We start from the raw sequence: 19,200 nt of genomic DNA, 5'->3' as shown, positions 1-19,200 counted from the left end.
CAAACACTTGAGTAAATACTCAGGTAATGGCATTTACTATATTTTTGTAAATAGTTTTTTTTTTTAGAGTTTTTAAAACATCTTTAGATTTCAGTGCAGAAATGTGCCCCTGGAACCTCTTAAAACATAAGAGCAAGCTCAAAAAACGTGGTGATGGACAGGAGCTAGCTCCGTTCAACACTGTCATCAATGGTACTGGACACAATCAGGACAGGTAGCTATTGTTCAGCAATTGATGTCTGTGGTAGAGGAACCCCAACAAAAGAGTCCCTGTAATGTGAGCACTGGTGTGTTTTTGTGTGAACATATAACTGTCAGTTCTCTTGGGTATATAACTAGGAGTGGAATTTCTAGGTCATATGGTAACTCATGTTTAACTGTTGAACAGCTGCCATATTGTCTTCCAGAGCAACTGTACCGTTTTACATCTCTACAGGCAATATATGAGGGCTCCAGTTTCTTCCCATTCTTGCCAATGCTTGGTGTCTTTTGTCTTTTGATTATAGACATCCTAATAGGGCTGAGAGGTTGTCTCGTTGTGGTTCTGATTTGCATTGCCCTGGTGATTAATGATGTTGAGCCCTTTTTCACATACCTATTGGCCATCTGTACATCTTTTTGAAAAAAAATATCTATATGGGTCCTTTGCACATTTTTAAATTGGGCTATTTGTTTCTGGCTATTGAGTTGTATGGATTCCTGTATATTTTGGACATTAACCCCGTAGTGGATATATGGTTTACAAATGTTTCTCCTATTCCACAGGTTGCCTTTTCATTTTGTTGATGATTTCCTTTGCTGCACAGAAGATTTTTAATTTGACGTAATCCCACCTGTTAACTTTTGGTTTTGGTGTCATATCTAAAAAAAACATCTCCAAGGCCAACGTTCAAGGAGCTTTTTCCCTATTTTTTTTTTCAGGTGTTTTACAGTTTCAGGTCTTACATTTAAGTATGTAATCCATTTTGAGTTGATTTTTGTATTTGCTAGGAGATAAGGGTCCAATTTCATTCTTTTGCATGTGGCTATCTAGTTTTCCCAGCACCATTTATTGGAGAGATTATCTTTCCCCATTGTGTATTCTTGGCGCCTTTGCTGAAGATTAGTTGACTGTATATTTCTGAGCTCTATATTCTTTTCCATTGGTCTATGTGTCTGTTTTTATGCCAGCACCATCCTGTTTTGGCTATCATAGCTTTGTAATATGGTTTGAAATCAGGAAGTAAGATGCTTCTAACTTTGTTCTTCTTACTCAAGATTCCTTTAGCTATTCAGAATCTTTTGAGGGTCAATACAAATTTTAGGATTGTTATTTTTTTTATTTCTGTGAAAAATACCATTGGAATTTTAATAGAGATTGCATTGAATCTTTGAATAGTATGTATATTTTAATAATACGAATTCTTCTAATCTATGCACTGGATCTCTGCCAAAAGGCTGAGAAGTGATAAATCCTTCTAATCTATGAATGCAGGATATCTTTCCCTTTATTTGTGTCTTCTTTAATTTTTTTTTATCCATGTCTTAGAGTTTTTAGTGTCCTGGTCTTTCTTCTCCTTGGTTAAATTTATTTATTCATAAATTTATTTATAAATTTATATTTTTAATATTTTTATAAATAAATTTATTTATAAATTTATAATATTATAAATAAATAAATTTAGAATAATAGAAATTTAATAGAATAAATTTTATTCTATTTCTGTATTTTATTCTTTTTTTTTTCCTTTCCAAGTTTTTATTTAAATTCCAGTTAGTTAACATACAGTGTAATATTAGTTTCAGGTGTAGAATTTAGTGATTCATCACTTACATACAACACCTGATGCTCATCACAAGTGCCCTTGCTAATGCCCCTCACCTTGCTCAGATGCTCAGTCTCTTCATTTGTAAAATGGGGGTAATCATGTTGAGTGGAGGTGTGTTGGGAGGATAAAGTGAGAGGGACGAAATGTCACAAATGTCACCCAACCTGATGCTATTGTGAATGGGGTTGTTGTACTAATTTCTTTTTTTCGATATTCGTCATTACTGCACAGAAATACAACTGATGTTTGTATGTTGATTTTGTATTTGTTGAATTTATTTATTCTAACAATTTCGGGGTGAAATATTTAGGGTTATCTGTATGTAGGATCATGCCACCTACAAACAGATGATTTTACTTCTTCCTTTCTGATTTGGATGCCTTTTACTATTTTTTTTCTTGCTTAATTATTCTGGTTAGGACTTCCAGTATCATAGTGAATAAAAGTGGTGACAGTGCATTTTCTTATCTTGCTCCTGCTCTTAGAGCAAAAGCTTTCAACCTTACACTGTTGTGTGTGATGTTGGCTATGGGATTGTCATATATGGCTCTATTATGAGGTACATTCTTTCTATACCTGACTTGTTGAGAGCATTTATCATGAAAAGATGCTGATTTTTGTCAAATGCTTTATTTCCATCTATTGAGAGGATCATACAATTTTTCTTCTTCTTTTTGTTAATGTGGCATATCATCATTCCTGATTTGTGGTGCTGAGCCATTCTGGCATCCCAGGAACCAATCCCACGTGATCATGGTGTATATAGAGCATTTGGAGAGGCCCCGTAGAGGAAATGGCATTTGGTTTGGGAAAACTGGGGAGGCAAAGAAGGCGGGGAAAGCATCACAGCAGAAGGAGCAGCACTGAGCAAAAGCCAGGGCATTGTGGGTGCAGGACATAGCACATGTCTCCATGTTGGCTGCAGCCTGAGGTTCACGGTGAACAATGATGAGAATGAGGCTAGACAGGTAAGATGGACAAGAGCTAAAAGAGAATTCATTCCTTTGAATTCAGAATGGAAGAAGAGATGGGGGAAAAAAAAGGCAAGAGAAAGGTTTATACTGAAAAAATAGTGAACGATTACAAAGCGAAGTCACTTGCGGCCACTCTAGTGTGGAGGAAGAGCACTGGACTGGGAGTCCTGCCCTAGCTCTGCCACTGGCTCGTGTGACCATGAGCAAACTCTTGCTCAGTTGCTCAGTCTCTTCATTTGTAAAACGGGGGGTAATTGTGTTGAGTCGAGGGGTGTTGGGAAGATAAAGTGAGAGGGACGAAATGTCACTCAGGAGTGTTCCTCCTTTTGTAGTGACAAGATGAGGCGGGCTGGGTTGGTGTTTTGTTAGGGATGCAGACTGGAGATCAACGGGCCCAGGTGCTGCCTGACTGCTCCTGACTGTTCTGCGTGGCACCAGACAGTGGAAAAGCCTCCAAAAGGACAGAGAAAAGGTGGTAACGCAGGCCCCGTGGTTTTCGTTCCTCATCTTATGCTTTCTTAAAGACGATGAGCTAAATGCTGGAGGCTGTCATTCAAAACCAGCAAAGCCATTCTGCACTCAGTTAATTTAATATGAAAAATTATAGTGGACCATTAATCTACTGGAGCGCCAGTTTTTGATAAAACACCTAAATTAAATTTTCTGAGTTAGGGGAAAGAAGGGCATTGTTTCCTTTAGTATCACCCGACTGCAGAGTTGGTTGTTCAGTTCAAATAGCGGAGCAGGCTCTGGCCTCTGAGCAGCTCTGCATATACCAGGCATGAATCCGCTTAATTATTTCTCAACTGTGAACTCGCAGGAGTGAGGAGTTAGGGCATGTCTGGTGGCCCGGAGATTTGAAGAAGAGCCAGCATGACTTGGTAAATGAGACTATTTCCAAATATTGGAACTGTGTTCTTATTAACCACCCCCTTCCTCCCTGAGCTCTGCTGCGGCCCCTCATCCTGGGCTCTGCTCGTCTCATGCTTGGCCGCCTGGTCGGAGCTGAGGGAGAAAAATGGGTGCTCAGGCCCAGGATGGAGTCTGTTTGTGTCGGTTCCGTTCTCTTTGTTCACAGAGAGAGAGTGTCCTGGAGTCTGGGCTGTGCTTGGATGGTTCTACGCTGCCGCGTGCTGGAGACTGGGGCTCGCCAGACGCCTTGGGCCTAGAGACGGTGGGGGGCGGGGGGCAGAGCGGAGTGTGTGGGCCGGAGGGGGCCTCACTAAGGCAGGGCCGGTCTGTGCACCCGTGGCCCGGGAAAGGCTGCGGCTTCTCTTTGGACAAAACCAGTCCCAGCTGGCTGTGCCCCAAGCCACGTACTTCTGGCTTTATAACTCAGAGTAAGGCCAGCCGGAGCCCCCAGGTGCTGGAATCCTATCCTGCTCCGGGGTTCCTCTCCTCTTGAATTGCTCAAGAATCTCTGGGGGCTTTCCTGTTGTCCCAAAGCAGAGTCACTCCTGGGCTCACACTGGGGGGGAGTTGGTCCCAGGCTCACACTGGGAGGTGGGTCTGTCCAGTGCTCACCCTGGTCTTAAGGAACTTGTGAAGTCGCTCCCGGGGCCCCAGTGGGCACCGATGGCAGCCCTGGGCAGCTGCTAGCAGGACATGGGTGGCGGCGACCTTCGAGGCCTTGGAGTCCCCGGGGAGGGAGCGCCCCGTCCCTTGGCCTGGGTGTAGCTGTGGGTGAGCCTCCCTCCCCACAGGCTCCTCTCGGGGTCATCGGGCCCCAGCACGCTGCTCCCGCATGTATCCCTTGGTACCTGGGCTGCCCCTGTCCTTCCCCGGCGAGGGAGACTCCCCATTTCACGAGGTTTTCATTTTCCCCATTTGCGGGATGAGAGTCCCTGAGCCTTCCCAGCCCATCCCCAGCCCCTCCCCTGCACAACCCCCGCCTCCTCCTGGTACCCCCCAACCCAGGGGCAACAACAAGGTGTGATACTGAACCAACTCCTACTGGACACCAGAGCTTCCGACGCCCTTCTGGGCAGCACTTCGATGACCTCGTTTGCACGCAGCCCTACGAGGCCCCCACTTTACAGATGAGGAGATGAAGCGTAGATTCGAGTTGTCCAAGGCCATGTGGAGCAGACAACGGAGCAGAAGCCAACACGAGGGCCCACATACACAGTTTAAATCATTCTGGGTGCTTTTTCATCTTTAAAATATAAAATACTTCCAATATAAATCCAATATAAAATACATAATGATCCACTTTTAGGGACGTATCATTCACCCGAGGGGACACTACAAATGGCTGCTGCTCTGAAGCACTTGGTATCTCTGTGGAAGTCACCGGATCATCTGAATTCTGTGAAGCACTGAGTCTTTTCTCTCTGGGCCGAGGTGGGAAGGGCCCAAGGAACCATGGGCAAGTCGTCTAGAGGGCTACGTCATGACTAGCAGCGGCTAATGGTCTTCCAGAACCTCACATCCACTGCGCCTTTCCTCCTGGGATCCCCGGGGCACTTCTACCTCGACGCACCCAAAACCCAATCTCCCCCCTACCTGCCCTGGCTGGCTTGATCACCTGGCTGTCAAGGGCAGAAGCTTGGCCGCCATTCTGGTGTCTCCATTTCGCTCACTATCGATCCCCAAACGTACCCAGTTGTGAGGGATCCTACTTCCTTAACATTCTTTGGGTTCACAGCCTTCCACCCCATCGTCCTGGTACCGTGTGAAACTGATGCCATGGCTCTTTCCCTGCCTTTCTGTTTTCCAAGCCTTCGTTCTCATTCCAGTTGGATTCATTCCCAACGCGGCAGCCAACCCAATCTTTGGGGAGTGGAAACAGCACCCTCGTTCTCCTGCTAAAAAAATACTTCGGTGGCTTCCAATCACCTGCTGGTAAAGCATTAAAATTAATTGGCCAGTATTTATTGGTCTCCTACAAGGCCTTTTCTGTTTCTATATCCTCACTTCTTGCCCAGTGCGTATGGGAGCCTCCCTCTGGCCAAGCTGACCTATTCCAGGAGGGATGCCTGGGTTCCCTCTCGCTCCCGGGCCTCTGCCGCTGAGCTAGCTCTGCCCAGAACACCCCCTCCTTGGGCTCTGTTGGTTGAGTCCCACAGGTCCACCAGGCATCAGCCTAGCTGTCCTTCTCCACCACAGCTCCATGGTTTGCTGCGTGGCCTTCCCGCTCGACGGCAAGCTCTCCGAGGGCAGGACTATGCCTCGCTCGTTGCTCCTCGCATCACTTGGCAGCCAGCTGTTATGCTGACCTTGTGAAAATTCAAGAAAAGGGCACTGCACTCCCATCTGCCAGGAAGTTGCTCCACGCCCACCCGTCTATGCTGATCCTGCAGAGACCACGCCCCCTGGAGGTGTGCGATGTACAGCCTTGGTCCTGTGCGGCACAGAGTGGACGCAAAGTGGCTCTGAAGCATACGGGTGCTGAACAGATGTGCACGCCCTGGCTGGCTGACTGCGTTCAAGCGATAAGAACCCTGCTTTGTGCAGTGACTGGCCTGGCTGTGTTTCTAGAACTATGTAACCTGCTTGCACATTCAGCCGGGAGGAATAGCAACCTCTGCTGTTTCTCTTCAATGTTCGAGAGCTGAGCAGGAGCCTTGAGCACAGATGAGGCCCTGATCCCAGACCAGTCTGGCAGTTTTGGCGGCCCTTGGGTAAAAGATGGTGCTCTCTCTATTTTTCCGTGGAGGGCCAGGTAAGGCCCGGAGACATGAAAACTTGTCCCAGTTTAGACAGACAGACAGACAGTTGGAGGTAAAGCCAAGCAAGCACCCAGCTCTCTCCACACCCCTGAGCCCGCCGAGGCTGAGGTTTCCAGGTCTGATATGGGAGAGGTTGGACTCCTAAACCTGTGGGACTCCTGCTTTCTTCCTGAGCAGGAGGGTTCGAGGCTGGGCAGTGCTGGAGGGTGGTGTCTCAGTTCTGGGGTGCTGGCCCTCCCCCCAACCAGGCAGGTGTGGGCGCATCCCTGGGGTGGGGATCAGAGCTGGAAGGGACCCTCCTCCTTGTCTGCATGTGAGAGAACGGAGGGCGGAGGATGCAATTGGGTAGACGTCTAGCAGACGGTGACATTTTGTTGTGCTCTGGCTTCTTCTTCTTTTTTTTTTTTCAAGATTTATTTATTTATTAGAGAGAGATAGAGAGTGAGCGTGAACAGGGGGAGGGAGAGGGAAAGTATCTCAGGCCGACTTCCCGTTGGGTGCAGAGCCCGACACAGGGCTTGATCCCACAACCCTGAGATCACGACCTGAGCTGAAATCAAGAGTCGGACACCCAGCTGCCTGGGTCACCCAGGTCCTCTGGATTCTTAATCCTCAGCCCAGTGTTCACCAACCAGAATGGTACAGAATGTCCATCTAAGAAAAAACTGTAGTGAGATACACAACTTAAAATTTACCAATTTGCCAGTTTTTAAGTCTACAGTTTGGTGGCATTTGAGTACATTGGTGGTGTTGTGCTACCATCATAGCCCCCCATTTCCAGGACTTTTTCATCTTTCCAAACTGAAACTCTGCCCCATTGAACAGAAAACCCCCATTCCATCCTGTCCCCAGCCCCTGGAAGCCACCATTGTACTTCGTGTCTTTATTGTGAGTACCACGCGTGGAGTATCAGCGGAATCGTACGGTGTCTGTGTCTGGCTTACTCACTTAGCACAATGTCTTAAAGATCCACCCACGTTGGGACGTTGGGGTGGCTCAGCAGTTGAGCATCTGCCTTCCACCCAGCGTGTGATCCCAAGGTCCTGGGGTTGAGTCCCACATCAGGCTCCCTGCATGGAGCCTGCTTCTCCCTCTGCCTGTGTCTCTGCCTCTTTCCATGTCCCTCATGAATAAATAAATAAAATCTTTAAAAATGAAAAAAAGATTCATCCACGTTGTAGTAGGAATCAGAATCCCCTTCCTTTTTTTTTTTTTTTTTAAAGATTTTATTTATTTGAGAGAGAGAGAGAGAACACACAAGCGAGAACCCAGGTGGGGAGAGCAGCAGAGGAAGAGGGGGGAGCAGATGCCCCCTGAGCAGGGAGCCCAACATGGGACTTGACCCTCGGACCCTGAGATCATGACCTGAACTGAAGGCAGATGGATGCTTAACCGACAGAGCCACCCAGGTGCCCCAGAATCCCCTTCTTTTTTTAGGGCTGGATAATATCCCACCGGGTGTGTTTAGCATACTTGGTTTACCTGGGTGTCCTTCGATGGACATGTGGGTCGTTCGCACCTTTAGGCTATTGTGAATCACGCTTCTGTGCATATGGCCATACAGGAATGTGCTGTGGCCCCGCTTTCAGCCCTCTGGGGGTGTATCTCCAGCAGAGGACTTGCTGGCTCGCATGGCAATGGTATGTTTGATTTTTCTGGAACTGCTCTCCCATTTTGCACAGCAGCTGCTCTGTGGTCCATGCCCACCAACGATGCGCAAGGGTTCCACTTTCTCCCCACCCTTCCTGACACATGTTTTCTATTTTTTCTGGTTAAACGAGTCAAAAAAAAAATATATATATAGGCATCCCCCGGGTGTGGTGTGGCGTGTGACTGCGGGCGGCCCCCCACGGGCTATCTTGGGTCAGCCTGGCTCCTGCAGCCGGCAGTGCCTTCCTGCAGGCTCCATGCTCCTCCCGTCGGCGGGAGGAAGGAGGCTCTGGATCCTACGTCTGAAGTGGGGGTGGCTGTGCTGGCCCCTGTCGTGGGTGCTGTGCGGGCTTGCAGGGTGTCGTCTGGGCCCCGGGGGCAGCTGTGGGAGGAGGGTGATTGGGCACCGGGCCTGCCCAGGCGCGGGGTCCACTCAGAGCGTCTGACACTTGCTAGCTCAGGTGCTAGGAGGTGGCTGCTCCTAATGGGGCTTCTTACACGAGTTTTGGTTGTTTTCATTGGATCAGAAGGAAAAAAAGAGAAAACAACCCATGAGTTCTGGCTGAGGGTTTCTGTGGCAGATTCACGGGCCGGAGTCCGAATCCATTCCTGATTCTGTGAATCCAATCCTTTTAGGATCGATCTCGCAGCACAGTGTGGGGTGAGCGGCTGGCCCGGCTGGGTCCCTGTAATGGGCTGGCAGGGGCGTCTGTCTGCGCCAACCAGAGCCAGGGCTGCACCAGCAATTCCAGGGCTCACCGAGAGGACGATGTTGGGGAGCCCTCGGCGGGGACCCGACGCCATTCGCAGTGGCTTGGCTCCTCGCACCACCGGCGCTCTCGATCCCCGCAGGGACTCCACGCGGTAGGGGCTGCTGTTCTCTACATTTCTCTTAGGAGGAGACGCAGGCCAAGGGTGATGAAGTGACATGTCCGGTGTCATGCAGCGGGGACGTGGAGCCAGGATCTGAATCCAGGCGGCCTGGCTCCAGACTCAGGCATCGGGAGCTCAGAAGAAAGGACCGAAGTCGCAGGCCTGATGGCCTCGGACCCCACGCGTGCAGCACGCTTCATAGTTTATAATGTTCTGGCGTTTCATTTATGCTCCGTGACAGCTCCGTGAGGTGGGCATCCGTGTCATTCCCGGCTTGACAGAGCTGGAGCCTGAGGCCCAGAGGGGACTCAGAGGGACTTGCCTGGGGAAGCTGGATGGGGTGACGCAGGCCCAGGCGGGAAAGAGACGCGGCAGGCGCCGCGGGGGAAGCAGAATGGCGCGTCCTCAAAGCTTAGACCCCCCCTAGGGTCAGGCACCCCGCCTTCTGGGTATCCCCCAAGGGGCAGGAGAGCTCGGAGAGGCCCACACTCGTGGGTTCACAGTGGCCGAGGTACGGAAACCAGCCCACTGTCGGACGAGTGGCTGGAGAGCACACGTGCGTGCACACACACGCCCGCATGCGCGCACGGTGAAATATTGTTAGGCCGCAGAAAGGAAAGAGACCTTGCCACCTGCGCCGACCTGGTGGGCGATGTGCCGCGTGAGCTTGTGAGCCAGAGGAAGGCCAATGCGGCGTGACACCCTGCCCGGATGGCGGGGTCCAGGCACTGGCTGGGGGGGTGGCGGGGGGGGGACATGCAGGCCAAGGTGCACGGATCCGCTGGGAAGCGGGGGCTCCAGAGTGACGGCGATCGTGCTGACCGACTGCAGGGCCCGGCAGAGACGTCGAGGTGCTCGGAGCCTCGATCTAAATGTTCTGGCCCCAGGGACATGCCGGAGGTGTTGGCTAAGGCTCTGGGGCCGTCGTCACAATACATAAATGTGTCAAATGAACACGCTCAATACCTTAAACTCACACAATGTCATGTACCGACTATGCCTTGGAAACAAACCCTGTAAGGAGAGCGTGGACGGCAGTAGAGCAGTCAGGACGCTTCCTGAGGGCTGGGGCGTGGGGGGCTGGGAGGGGGTGCCCTTCACCCTGTGTGCGAGGCTCCCGAGGACGAGCATGGCCGGATCAGGGCTGGCCTTCAGGAGGCTGGGTTGAGTGTCTGTGGGTTGGGAGGCTCAGGGCCTCACCCGGCTGAACCCCCAAAGCCCGTCTTCCCAGTTTGCCTATGACTTCCTTCTGCAACCTGTCACAAAGGCGGGGGGCGGTCGCTGTCCTTCAGTAAGCTCTCAGGGGTTGCTGGCTGTCGTGGGGTCCCAGCTTCTGTGTTTAGTGTGCTGGCCGGTGGCCCAGGGGGGATCCCGGCCTTGTCTGCCTCTCCCATGGCGTCGCAAGGCAGGCCTTGCCCTGTTCTCAGATCCACAACTTGCTGATGAACCAGCTGGGCCCCGGATACCTAGGTTCCTCCCTGAGTCTCTGGAGAACTCCTACTGACCTTTCCAGATGCTTCCTCTCCTGTGATGGCTGTTGGCTCCCGCACCAAAGATGAGGGCTGCGACGCTCTAAACCTGACAGTACTTTATCTGTCCCACATTCCATGGTGTTAGAGACATCTGTCTTCTTTTCTCAGGTAGCCTCGGAGCACCTTGAAGGGAAGGTCTTTGTCACATCTGCACCCAGCTCAGGGTTAAATACCTATAATCGGGCCCGGTCATCCAAGAACGGGTACCGCCTGGTGACTGACACATACGTACCTAGGGATATAGCAATGACCAGAGCAGACGACAGCCCCCACCGGCCCTGGGATGGGGTGTAGGGGGGTGTTGCTCAGCCTACTGGATCCTCTGCATGTGACCTCCATTCCATAAACCTTTCTGAGCTTTATGACTTCACACTGCCTGCCTCGGAGCTGGGGAGATGTTCTATCATGTTTCAAGAAAAGGGCTTTGACAACGTGAGAGGGAGAAGTGCTTTCTTTCAGGACCAGGCTGTTTTCCTTGTACCCTCCAGACACCGACAGAGCACAGTCCTCCGGTGTGGGTAGGTGGTAGGTGTTTGCTACACACGAGTGGAACGGAGGTGCAAGAGGACTAGACTGTGGGTAAGAGTTTGCTCCCGGAGGGGAGGGTGACCTGCCTGGGCGCCGCACGCAATCAACAGTCGTGCGCAATTAGAACACGTCCGGCTCTGAGGGTTCTCTACAAAAAGAATCTGATGTTAGGAGCAGATAGGGGCCTGCACAGGATGCAATCAGACTATGAAAGAACTGCTTTTGATTCCAGACCTGGCCTCCAGCTGGCTGCGTTCCCTCTCTTGGTGTTTCCCCAGTTCTAGGACGCCCTTTTGAGTTTCAGAAGCAGCAACCACACAGATGTCTTTCCAAGGCCACTTGGCTGAGACAGGGCCCTGCCTTGGGCGGGATGGAAAAAGCTGGAAGGCCGGAGAGAGGGGCATCTGGAGTTTGTGATCTGGGAGTGAGGAGCTGCCAAAGGATCCTCTCTCTCTCCAACACACTCAGGCATCAGCTGTCAAGGCCACTGCAGCCCAGAGAAAGGGCGCGGGACCCAGGACACCACTGTTTTCCAACAGCACACCCGGTGACGGCAGGAAGGATGGCTGTTGGCTCCGCCCAGCCACCGACCCAGCTGGGCAAGTTACCGTCCTTCCTTGGGCCTCAGATTCCACATGAGCCACATGAGGAGGTCGGACTGGCCGGTCTTAAATGCGCTTTTGGCTTTTTGCAGGAAGGAGCAGGGGCTCTGGTGTCAGGCACACCTGGTTTTCAAATGAAGGAGGCTTGAGAGGTGGAGAGGCAGGTTGCAGGGGGTGGTGGGAGCCGCTTGGGTTCTAGAGCCAGCCTCGCTCGAGTTCCCACCCTGGCTCTGCCCCTCGTTGGCTGTTTATTTTGGGGCAAGTTATGTCCCCTTCTGGAGCCAGGTTTCTGATGTAGAAACAGTGACGGGCCCTCTGCCCTCGGTGGTTGGGGGAAGCATCTGTAATGAGATATCACAGGGGAAGCATGGAACGAGGGCTTGGCAGGGACAGAGCCTCCACCCAGTGAGGGGGATGGCAGTGGAGTCTGGAGAGGCTGATCCCCTCGCCAGGTGCCGCTGAGGCTGGTGGGTGGGCACGTGGTTTGAGAAGCCGCTCCACGCAGGGTACTCCCAGGAGGACATACATACAGGGGTGCACATTTCCATCCGAAGGTTGCATGCTCCTCCTGGAAAGGGGAGATGGGCCCACACTGTCGGGACTGCCTCCACCTGGAGGAATGGCCCTCCATTCCGCCTATGGGGGTGGATCCAGCCGAATCATGGGGTTCCGGGTGAGTGCCGGGGCTGCGGGCCCAGTCCTGACCTGCTGGGCACCCGGCCTGGGCTTCCAGTCTGGGTGAGTGTGCCCTGCACCCCTTCCCAGTGCGCAGGTCTAAGGCTGCAGACGAGGAGAGGAGCCGCGGAGCTCAGCGCGCCAGGGACGAGTACCGGCGCCACTCGCTGCGCGCCATCCAGAAGGGCACGGTCGCCGGCCTCAGCTCCATGTTCCAAGAGCTCGGCCAGAGCCAAGAGCAGGAGGCCAGACTCTACCACCATCTCCCAGGCCCGGGGCCGCCGCCCCCGCTCGCCATACCCGTCAGGTGGGTCTGGGGCTCTGCAGGTGCAGTGTGGCCGGGGCTCCATCCAGCTCTGCTCCAGCTGCTGTGACATTGGGAGCTGGTCATCCCCCCCCCCCGCCCCGTGGGCCTCAGTGTTCAAGTCCGCATAATGGGGCCGGAGCGGGTGGTGAGGAATCTGGTCCCAGATGTTAATTAGCCCCGGAGTTCTGGGAGTCTGGAAATCCGGAGTCCAGGGTTCCTTTGAGCACTTAAAGAATGCTGTGTACCCTCCAAGATGTGCACATGAAAATGCCCCAAAATATTTGCATGTAATTCCAAGCTCTTATAGATCACAGACTCCAGGCTAAGAACTCGTTTTTTTTTTTTTTTAATTTTTAAAAGATTTTATGTGTTTATTCATGAGAGACACAGAGAGAGAGAGGCAGAAACACAGGCAGAGGGAGAAGCAGGCTCCCTGCAGGGAGCCCGATGTGGGACTCGATTCTGGGACCCGGGGATCGCGCCCTGGGCCGAAGGCGGACCCTCAACCACTGAGCCCCTGGGCGTCCCTAAGAACTTGTACTGTAAGAACCCAAGTGGGTTAAAAGTGGCCCAGCCGCTTGGGAAGCAGGGTTGGCTGCTCGTCCCGAGCACAGCCAGCGCTGGTGCATCCCCCGATCTGCTAGCAGGTTGGCAGATGAGTGTGGCTGGTGTAGGGCCTCACGCACCAGCGTCTCCCGAGTGGCTTGGCCAGGGCACCGAGGCGACTGCCCACGAGACCGCCTGGAGCCCCCCCCCCCCTCTGTCGTCGCCCGGCTGGTCCCCTGCATGTCCGGCACTGCCGGGCGACTGCGGCCCTGTGAGGCTGGGCGGTGGGTGCCTGCCGCCTCCCGAACCACCGTGAACCTGCAGCAGAGGCCAGTCCCTTTTGAGTTTTGCCCTAATTGGGACTGAGGATCATTCGTAGGCCCCTTCGCCCTCCCCTCCGCGGTCTAGGGAGGGCTGGCCGTACCTGCGTTTCCTCCCTTCCTTCCTTTTCATTTATATGATTCACAAACCAGGAAATTTAAAAAGACGTATGGGAAACAACTGCCTCGCATTCCTGCCTCCATCTCCTTGGTAATTCCTTGCCCCGCAGGGGGGCACCGTCCTCAGTGTGCGTGCGCCCATCCAGTTCCTTTGAGGAGTTGGTGACGTGAAAAGTCATATCCCCGGCTTTTTATTTATGTATTTTTGCAGCAAAGGTTGCTCGCTATGCACATGGCTCTGTGTCTTGGCTTTTATTTCCATTGAACTATATTTTGGAGGTCTTTTCATATCAGTTTTTAGCTATTCATTTATTTTTATTTAGTTTTCTTTTTTATTACTTTTAAATATTTTTTTAAAGATTTTTTTTTTTATTCATGATAGACATAGAAAGAGAGAGAGAGAGAGAAAGAAAGAAAGAGAGAGAGAGAGGCAGAGACACAGGCAGAGGGAGAAGCAGGCTCCATGTAGGGAGCCCGATGTGGGACTCGATCCCGGGTCTCCAGGACCATGACCTGAGCCAAAGGTAGACTCTCAAGCACGGAGCCACCCAGGCATCCCAAAAGATTTTATTTTTTAAGTAATCTCTACACCCGATGCAGTGCTTGAACTCAGCATTCCCAGACCAAGCATCCTGTGCTCCACTGACTGAGCCCGCCAGGCACCCTGGTCCAGTTTTCCTTTTTTTATAGCTGCATCGTATTCTACTCCACAGATGAGCTAGAAATGATTTATCAGAAACTCTGTTAATGTTTTAACATTAAGTTGTTTGAAATCTTTGGTTATTACCAAGGGTGCCCTTAGTGAATAACCTTGGGGACATTCATTCTACACATGGACCCCCTGGGAGGGAGGCTGGGGAGTGGTCTCTCCAGGTGGGTCTGCTACTCTGGGTACGTGAGGCTCTTCCTTCGTGGATGCCGATGCTTGTGTCCTGCAGTTCTAGAGGGGGGGAAAATGCCTTTTCTTTCCCTCAGACATCCCTCCCGTCCTCTTCTCCATGCCCACCTGTGTGACTTTTTTCAAAGCAAGTGATAACAATGCTCTTTTGGGAAAAATAAGAATATTTGGTGTATTATCATCTGCAAAGTGGCTTCATGCACCTGGACTCCATTCTTGCCACAGGCACGAGTGTGGGCATTACTCATCCTCATAGTGGCCTTCACTCCCCTCTCCTCCTCTGTCCTCTGTCCTCTGCCCTCCCCTCCCCTCCCCTCCTGAGTCTTCACACTTCCTCTCCCTTCTCAGCAGGACTTGGGAGCGCCCACTGAGACCCGTGTCCAGGGAAGTCATTGTCCGCTGGTTTAAGGAGGAGCAGCTGCCTCGCCGAGCTGGCTTTGAGAGGAACACCAAATCCATCGCCCCCTGGTTCCATGGTAGGATGGCTTACCGGGCCCCTGGAGCAGACAGTTTCCACGTCTGCCTCTCTCTGAGGTCGGGAGGAGGTCCTGAAGGGCTGCTGGCATCAGGGGGAGTCGAGGACTTTGGACCTTGGTATTTCTGCGCCACCCCCACATAGACTGGCCAGTCTCCCAGCTCTAGGGATTGGCTCTCCCGGGTTGCCTGGGTGGAGAGAGGTCCCACGGCTGTCCTCTGTTTGCTTGTTAAATGTGCTGAGTTCAAGGCACAGGTTTTGATTCCTCCAGGGCATGAGCTGAAGTACTGAGTGGCCTTCATCAAGGCCTTAGGGACCCAGGCAAACATCTCTGAGCAGGAGTCCAGAGGACTGGAGGTGCTGGGGATCCCAAATATGCATTCCCTGCTCTCTGCTGGGGAGGGAGGACCACGCTCTTGCCCACTGCTTTCACTCACAGCCTCCTTGGCCGTCAGGGGCTCCTCAGAGGTCTTCTCTATACTCACAAGACAGTGAGCTCTCCATGTACCATGAGCTTCTGCTGGGCAGGGCCCATGTCTTGTTGTCTGAGCCCGCATCCCTGATCCTGACTGTGGGCCGGCGCACAGCAGGCTCCGAACAAACACTTGTTGATCAGAGGACTGAATGGCTGAATGAAGAGGTCAGAGCCACCCAAGCATAGAGCATGAGAGCTGGAAGGCTCCCTGGAACTATCTAACTCTCCGTTTCACAGACAAGGACACAGGTCCAGATCGGGGAGGAGGTTTTCCTAACATCACCAATAGACTTCTGAGGTCAAGTTCAAGAACATACCTCAAGCTCCTGACCCCAGTCCAGTGATCTGAACCTGCAGCGGCCTCAAACAGGGAAACAGGATTGTGATTTCAGCAGAGACTTGCTACGGGGAAATGGGAGTCACTACCGGCCACCAGACTCATCTGGATCAGTTAGCTATTGCTACGTAACAAATCACCCCAAAACTCAGGAGCTGAAAACAAATAAACATGTATTTTTTATTCGTAAGTTTTTGAATCAACCAGGCAGTTCTTCGGGAATGGGCCAGGCTCAGGTGATCTGAGCTGAGCTTGCTCGTGTGTCCCCAGACGGCGGGCTGGTCCCCTGGGTGCTGGCTTATCCAGGAGACACTTGCCTGAGACATCTCCTCTCTGCTCCCCAGGGGCTCGTGTCCCCCAGCAGCCTGGCCACACTGCCAGGCTTCTCTGGGTCAGCTGCCTGCAGCCTTGCTCCCTGAGTCGTCCCTCCCTTATCAGCGTTGAGCCCAGGTTTGCCTGTGGACTCCCCGGGGTAGAATTGATCGCTTCTGCCACAGTTCATATCCATCAGACCCCTGAGTGCCTTCACATCTCTTCTTCTGGCCTCCTGGGAGCTTCGCCAGCCCGCACCCTGGCCTTGGTCTTGTCTCCCCTTGCAATGTCAACTCCCCACCTGCTTCCTGGCCAGCTTCCAGGTGTTTCCAGTTCCCTCCAGATGGAGAGCTGACCTCAGTGTCGTGATGGGCACTAATGACTGCACACTCTTCAGGGCTCATGGGGAGGCCCTCATGGGCAAGCTGTGGGCGTGGCTCTGGCTCCAGGGAAGGCAGCAGGAGTGCAGGGGTGAACAAGGCCGTGTGCACCTCCATCCGCAGCTTCAGGAGCCCAAAAAGCTTGTGAACCATGAAGTGTAGGTAGTAGCCACCCTACAGCTGGGGTGGCTGAGATGTAGCATTGTTCAGGGACTGCCCAAGGTCATGGAGGTCACAGAGACACCACCTGGTTGTGCAAGGGTGTCTTCACCGGTCTGCCTGTTTCACTCAGGCCTCTCTACAATTTATTCTTCGCACAGCATCCTGAGAATATATTTTTAAGATAAATCAGATCCTGTTAACTTTCCTGCTTAATACGCACTGCTTCCTTCTGTTTATATTTGCAAGGAATCTCAAACTCCAGGCTTCCTGCTCCGGCCTCCTAGCACAATTTTCCCCTTGTCCACCTTGTTTCCACAGCTCTGATTTTTTTTTTCCTGTCTCAAGCCATTTTCTTTTCTACCCCAGGCCCTTTGCACTTATTTCTGAGCTGCTTGGCATTGCTGTTTTCCTAGCTTTTTGCATGGATGCTGCATTCTTATTTCTCATCTCAAATATCCCCTTCTGGGAGAGATCTTTCCTGAATCCTTATCTAAAGCAGCCTTTAACAGTTGCTCTCACCCACTATGCGTCCCTCTTTAAGAGTGCTCACCCAATCGATATTCACCTTATTATTTGCTGTCATCTGCTCTACCTGTGTGTAAGCCTGCGAAACTAAGGACCTTGTTCATTTTTGCCCCGAGTGCTTACCATAGTTAAGTGTCTGCAGGAAGAATGAATGAAGGTGGGAATGAAGTATCAGATGAGATCCCAGTCTTCCCAGTTCCAAAGGGCAGCCATCGCTTCTCTGCCCTGGGCCCTGGTCAGTGTGTGGGTCTCCTCAGGGCCTGACGAGTGAGGTTAAGCTTGAGCTGTCCGCTTGCAACCCCCTTCCTTCAGGCCTCCACATATCCTACAGGATGGAGAGGCTCTTTAGGGCCCAGAAAGAAGATAGTCACCATTCACTGGGTAGCTGAACCACACATCCCCCAGCCAGTCCCGAGGGGGTCCCTGCTTCTCGCCTCTGTCCCAGGTATGTGTCCCTGCAGCCCCGAGAGAGCGGCCTCTGAATTGCTGCTTTCCTTTTCCTCGGTCCATTGGAATCCTGGAAGCTTGAGGGCAGCCTCTTAGTGCAGCTCCGCTGTTCTGCAGGGGAGGCTTGGGCCAGGGGCCCGGGGGGGCCTGCAGCGTGTGTGGCAGCCCGTAGGGGAGGCATCGCAGAGCTCCTCAACTCCATCTCTACTTTTCCCTTCTACCTGGATGAAAAAAAATGTGATTTTTTTATTTTATTTTTATTTTTATAAAGATATCTTCAGTTGTCCTTTTTAAAAAAAAAAAAAAGATTTTATTTATTTATTCCTGAGAAACCCAGAGAGAGAGGCAGAGTCACAGGCAGAGGGAGAAGCAGCTCCCCATGGGGAGCCCGATTTGAGACTCGATCCCAGGACCCAGGATGGTGACCAAAGGCAGATGCTCAGCTGCTGAGCCATCCAGGACTCCTGGTTTCCAAATTCTTGAGAGTAACTTTGCTCATCCCCCAAATCCCAAAGTCTGGAACTCCTGATGTGCTCCAACTTCTTCCCCAGGGGAGGCATTCCTTGACTGCATCCTTGAGGCCCCCCCCCCCCCGGCGCCCCACCAGTCCTTCCTGGGATGGGGCTGCTGCCCATCCTGCCCACGGGCAGCCCGCACCCTTTTAACTGTTAGGGGGTCTTTGCCTCCTAGGGGGTTGGCTGGGGGCTCTGCTCTCAACTGGTCTCAGCTGGATGTCTAGCAGGGGCACCTCTGCTCCCTGAATCTCCCACACTCCTCCCAGGGGCCAGAGGGCAAGTGGCCTTCTCTGCTTGTGAACCTCCTCTTTGAAGCAGGACCCAATCGCTTTCGCCTCATGACATTGCCCACAATATGTCACAGAGTATGGGGTGGGAAAGTGTATCCTGCTTCTCTCCTGTAAGGACCAGCCACGCTGTGTGTCCAAGGGTGTGAAGACAGGGAGCAGAGGAGAGTTTGAGCTGATAATGTAATCTGTTACAACCCCACTATAAATCCGTTTTTTCCTGGGTAGAATGTTCCTAGTTAACTCAGCTGGGTTTTAAATATTCAAAAAAATATTTATTTGAGAGAGAGAGAGAGAGAGAGCATAAGCATGAGAGTGTGGAGGAGAGGAGGGCGTGGGAGGGAGAGAATCTCAAACAGACTCTAAGTGGAGAATGGATGATCCCACGACCCCAAGATCATGGCCTGAGCTGAAATCAAGAGCTGGACACTCAACCGACTGAGCCCCCCGGGCGCCCCAGTTCAGCTGGATTTTGGGTGCAGGTTAAAAGCAACCACTCTGACTCCTAATTCCTTCCCTCAAACACAGTGGGGTGTGTCGACACTCCAAAGAGCAGTGCGGACAAGGTGTCTGAAGACACGGGCCCACTCTAGAACCTAGCAGCTCTGTGACCTTGGGTGTGTCCTTTCAATCCCCATCTCTGAAATTGGGATTTTAACCCTGACTTTGCGGGACTCATGAAGATCAAACCAACAGATGTGTTTTGTCCCCCATGATGAGCCATGGCGGGGTGGGTGCTGATGTCTGTCCCCGCCAGAGGCCCCGCCCATGCTGGGGACCA

The 19,200-nt window shown here is 52.2% G+C and overlaps 1 protein-coding gene across 2 annotated transcripts in view; it reads left to right on the top strand.

Moving 5' to 3' along the window:
- Positions 1-19,200, top strand: part of SH2D4B (SH2 domain containing 4B) — an 82,866-nt gene that overhangs the window by 42,693 nt on the left and 20,973 nt on the right. The window contains exons 5-6 of one of the 2 annotated variants that reach the window (XM_041750721.1): positions 12,404-12,620; positions 14,853-14,980. In XM_041750721.1, the coding sequence (XP_041606655.1) occupies positions 12,404-12,620; positions 14,853-14,980 (345 nt within the window). The remainder of the gene's footprint in view (positions 1-12,403; positions 12,621-14,852; positions 14,981-19,200) is intronic. The other variant, XM_041750722.1, reaches the window with a different exon arrangement.

Source organism: Vulpes lagopus, chromosome 3 (genome assembly GCF_018345385.1).
Source record: "Vulpes lagopus strain Blue_001 chromosome 3, ASM1834538v1, whole genome shotgun sequence".
In the NCBI taxonomy this organism is placed as follows: Eukaryota; Metazoa; Chordata; class Mammalia; order Carnivora; family Canidae; genus Vulpes; species Vulpes lagopus.
Note: the sequence above shows the minus strand (reverse complement) of the source record. Positions and strands in the feature narration are given on the sequence as shown.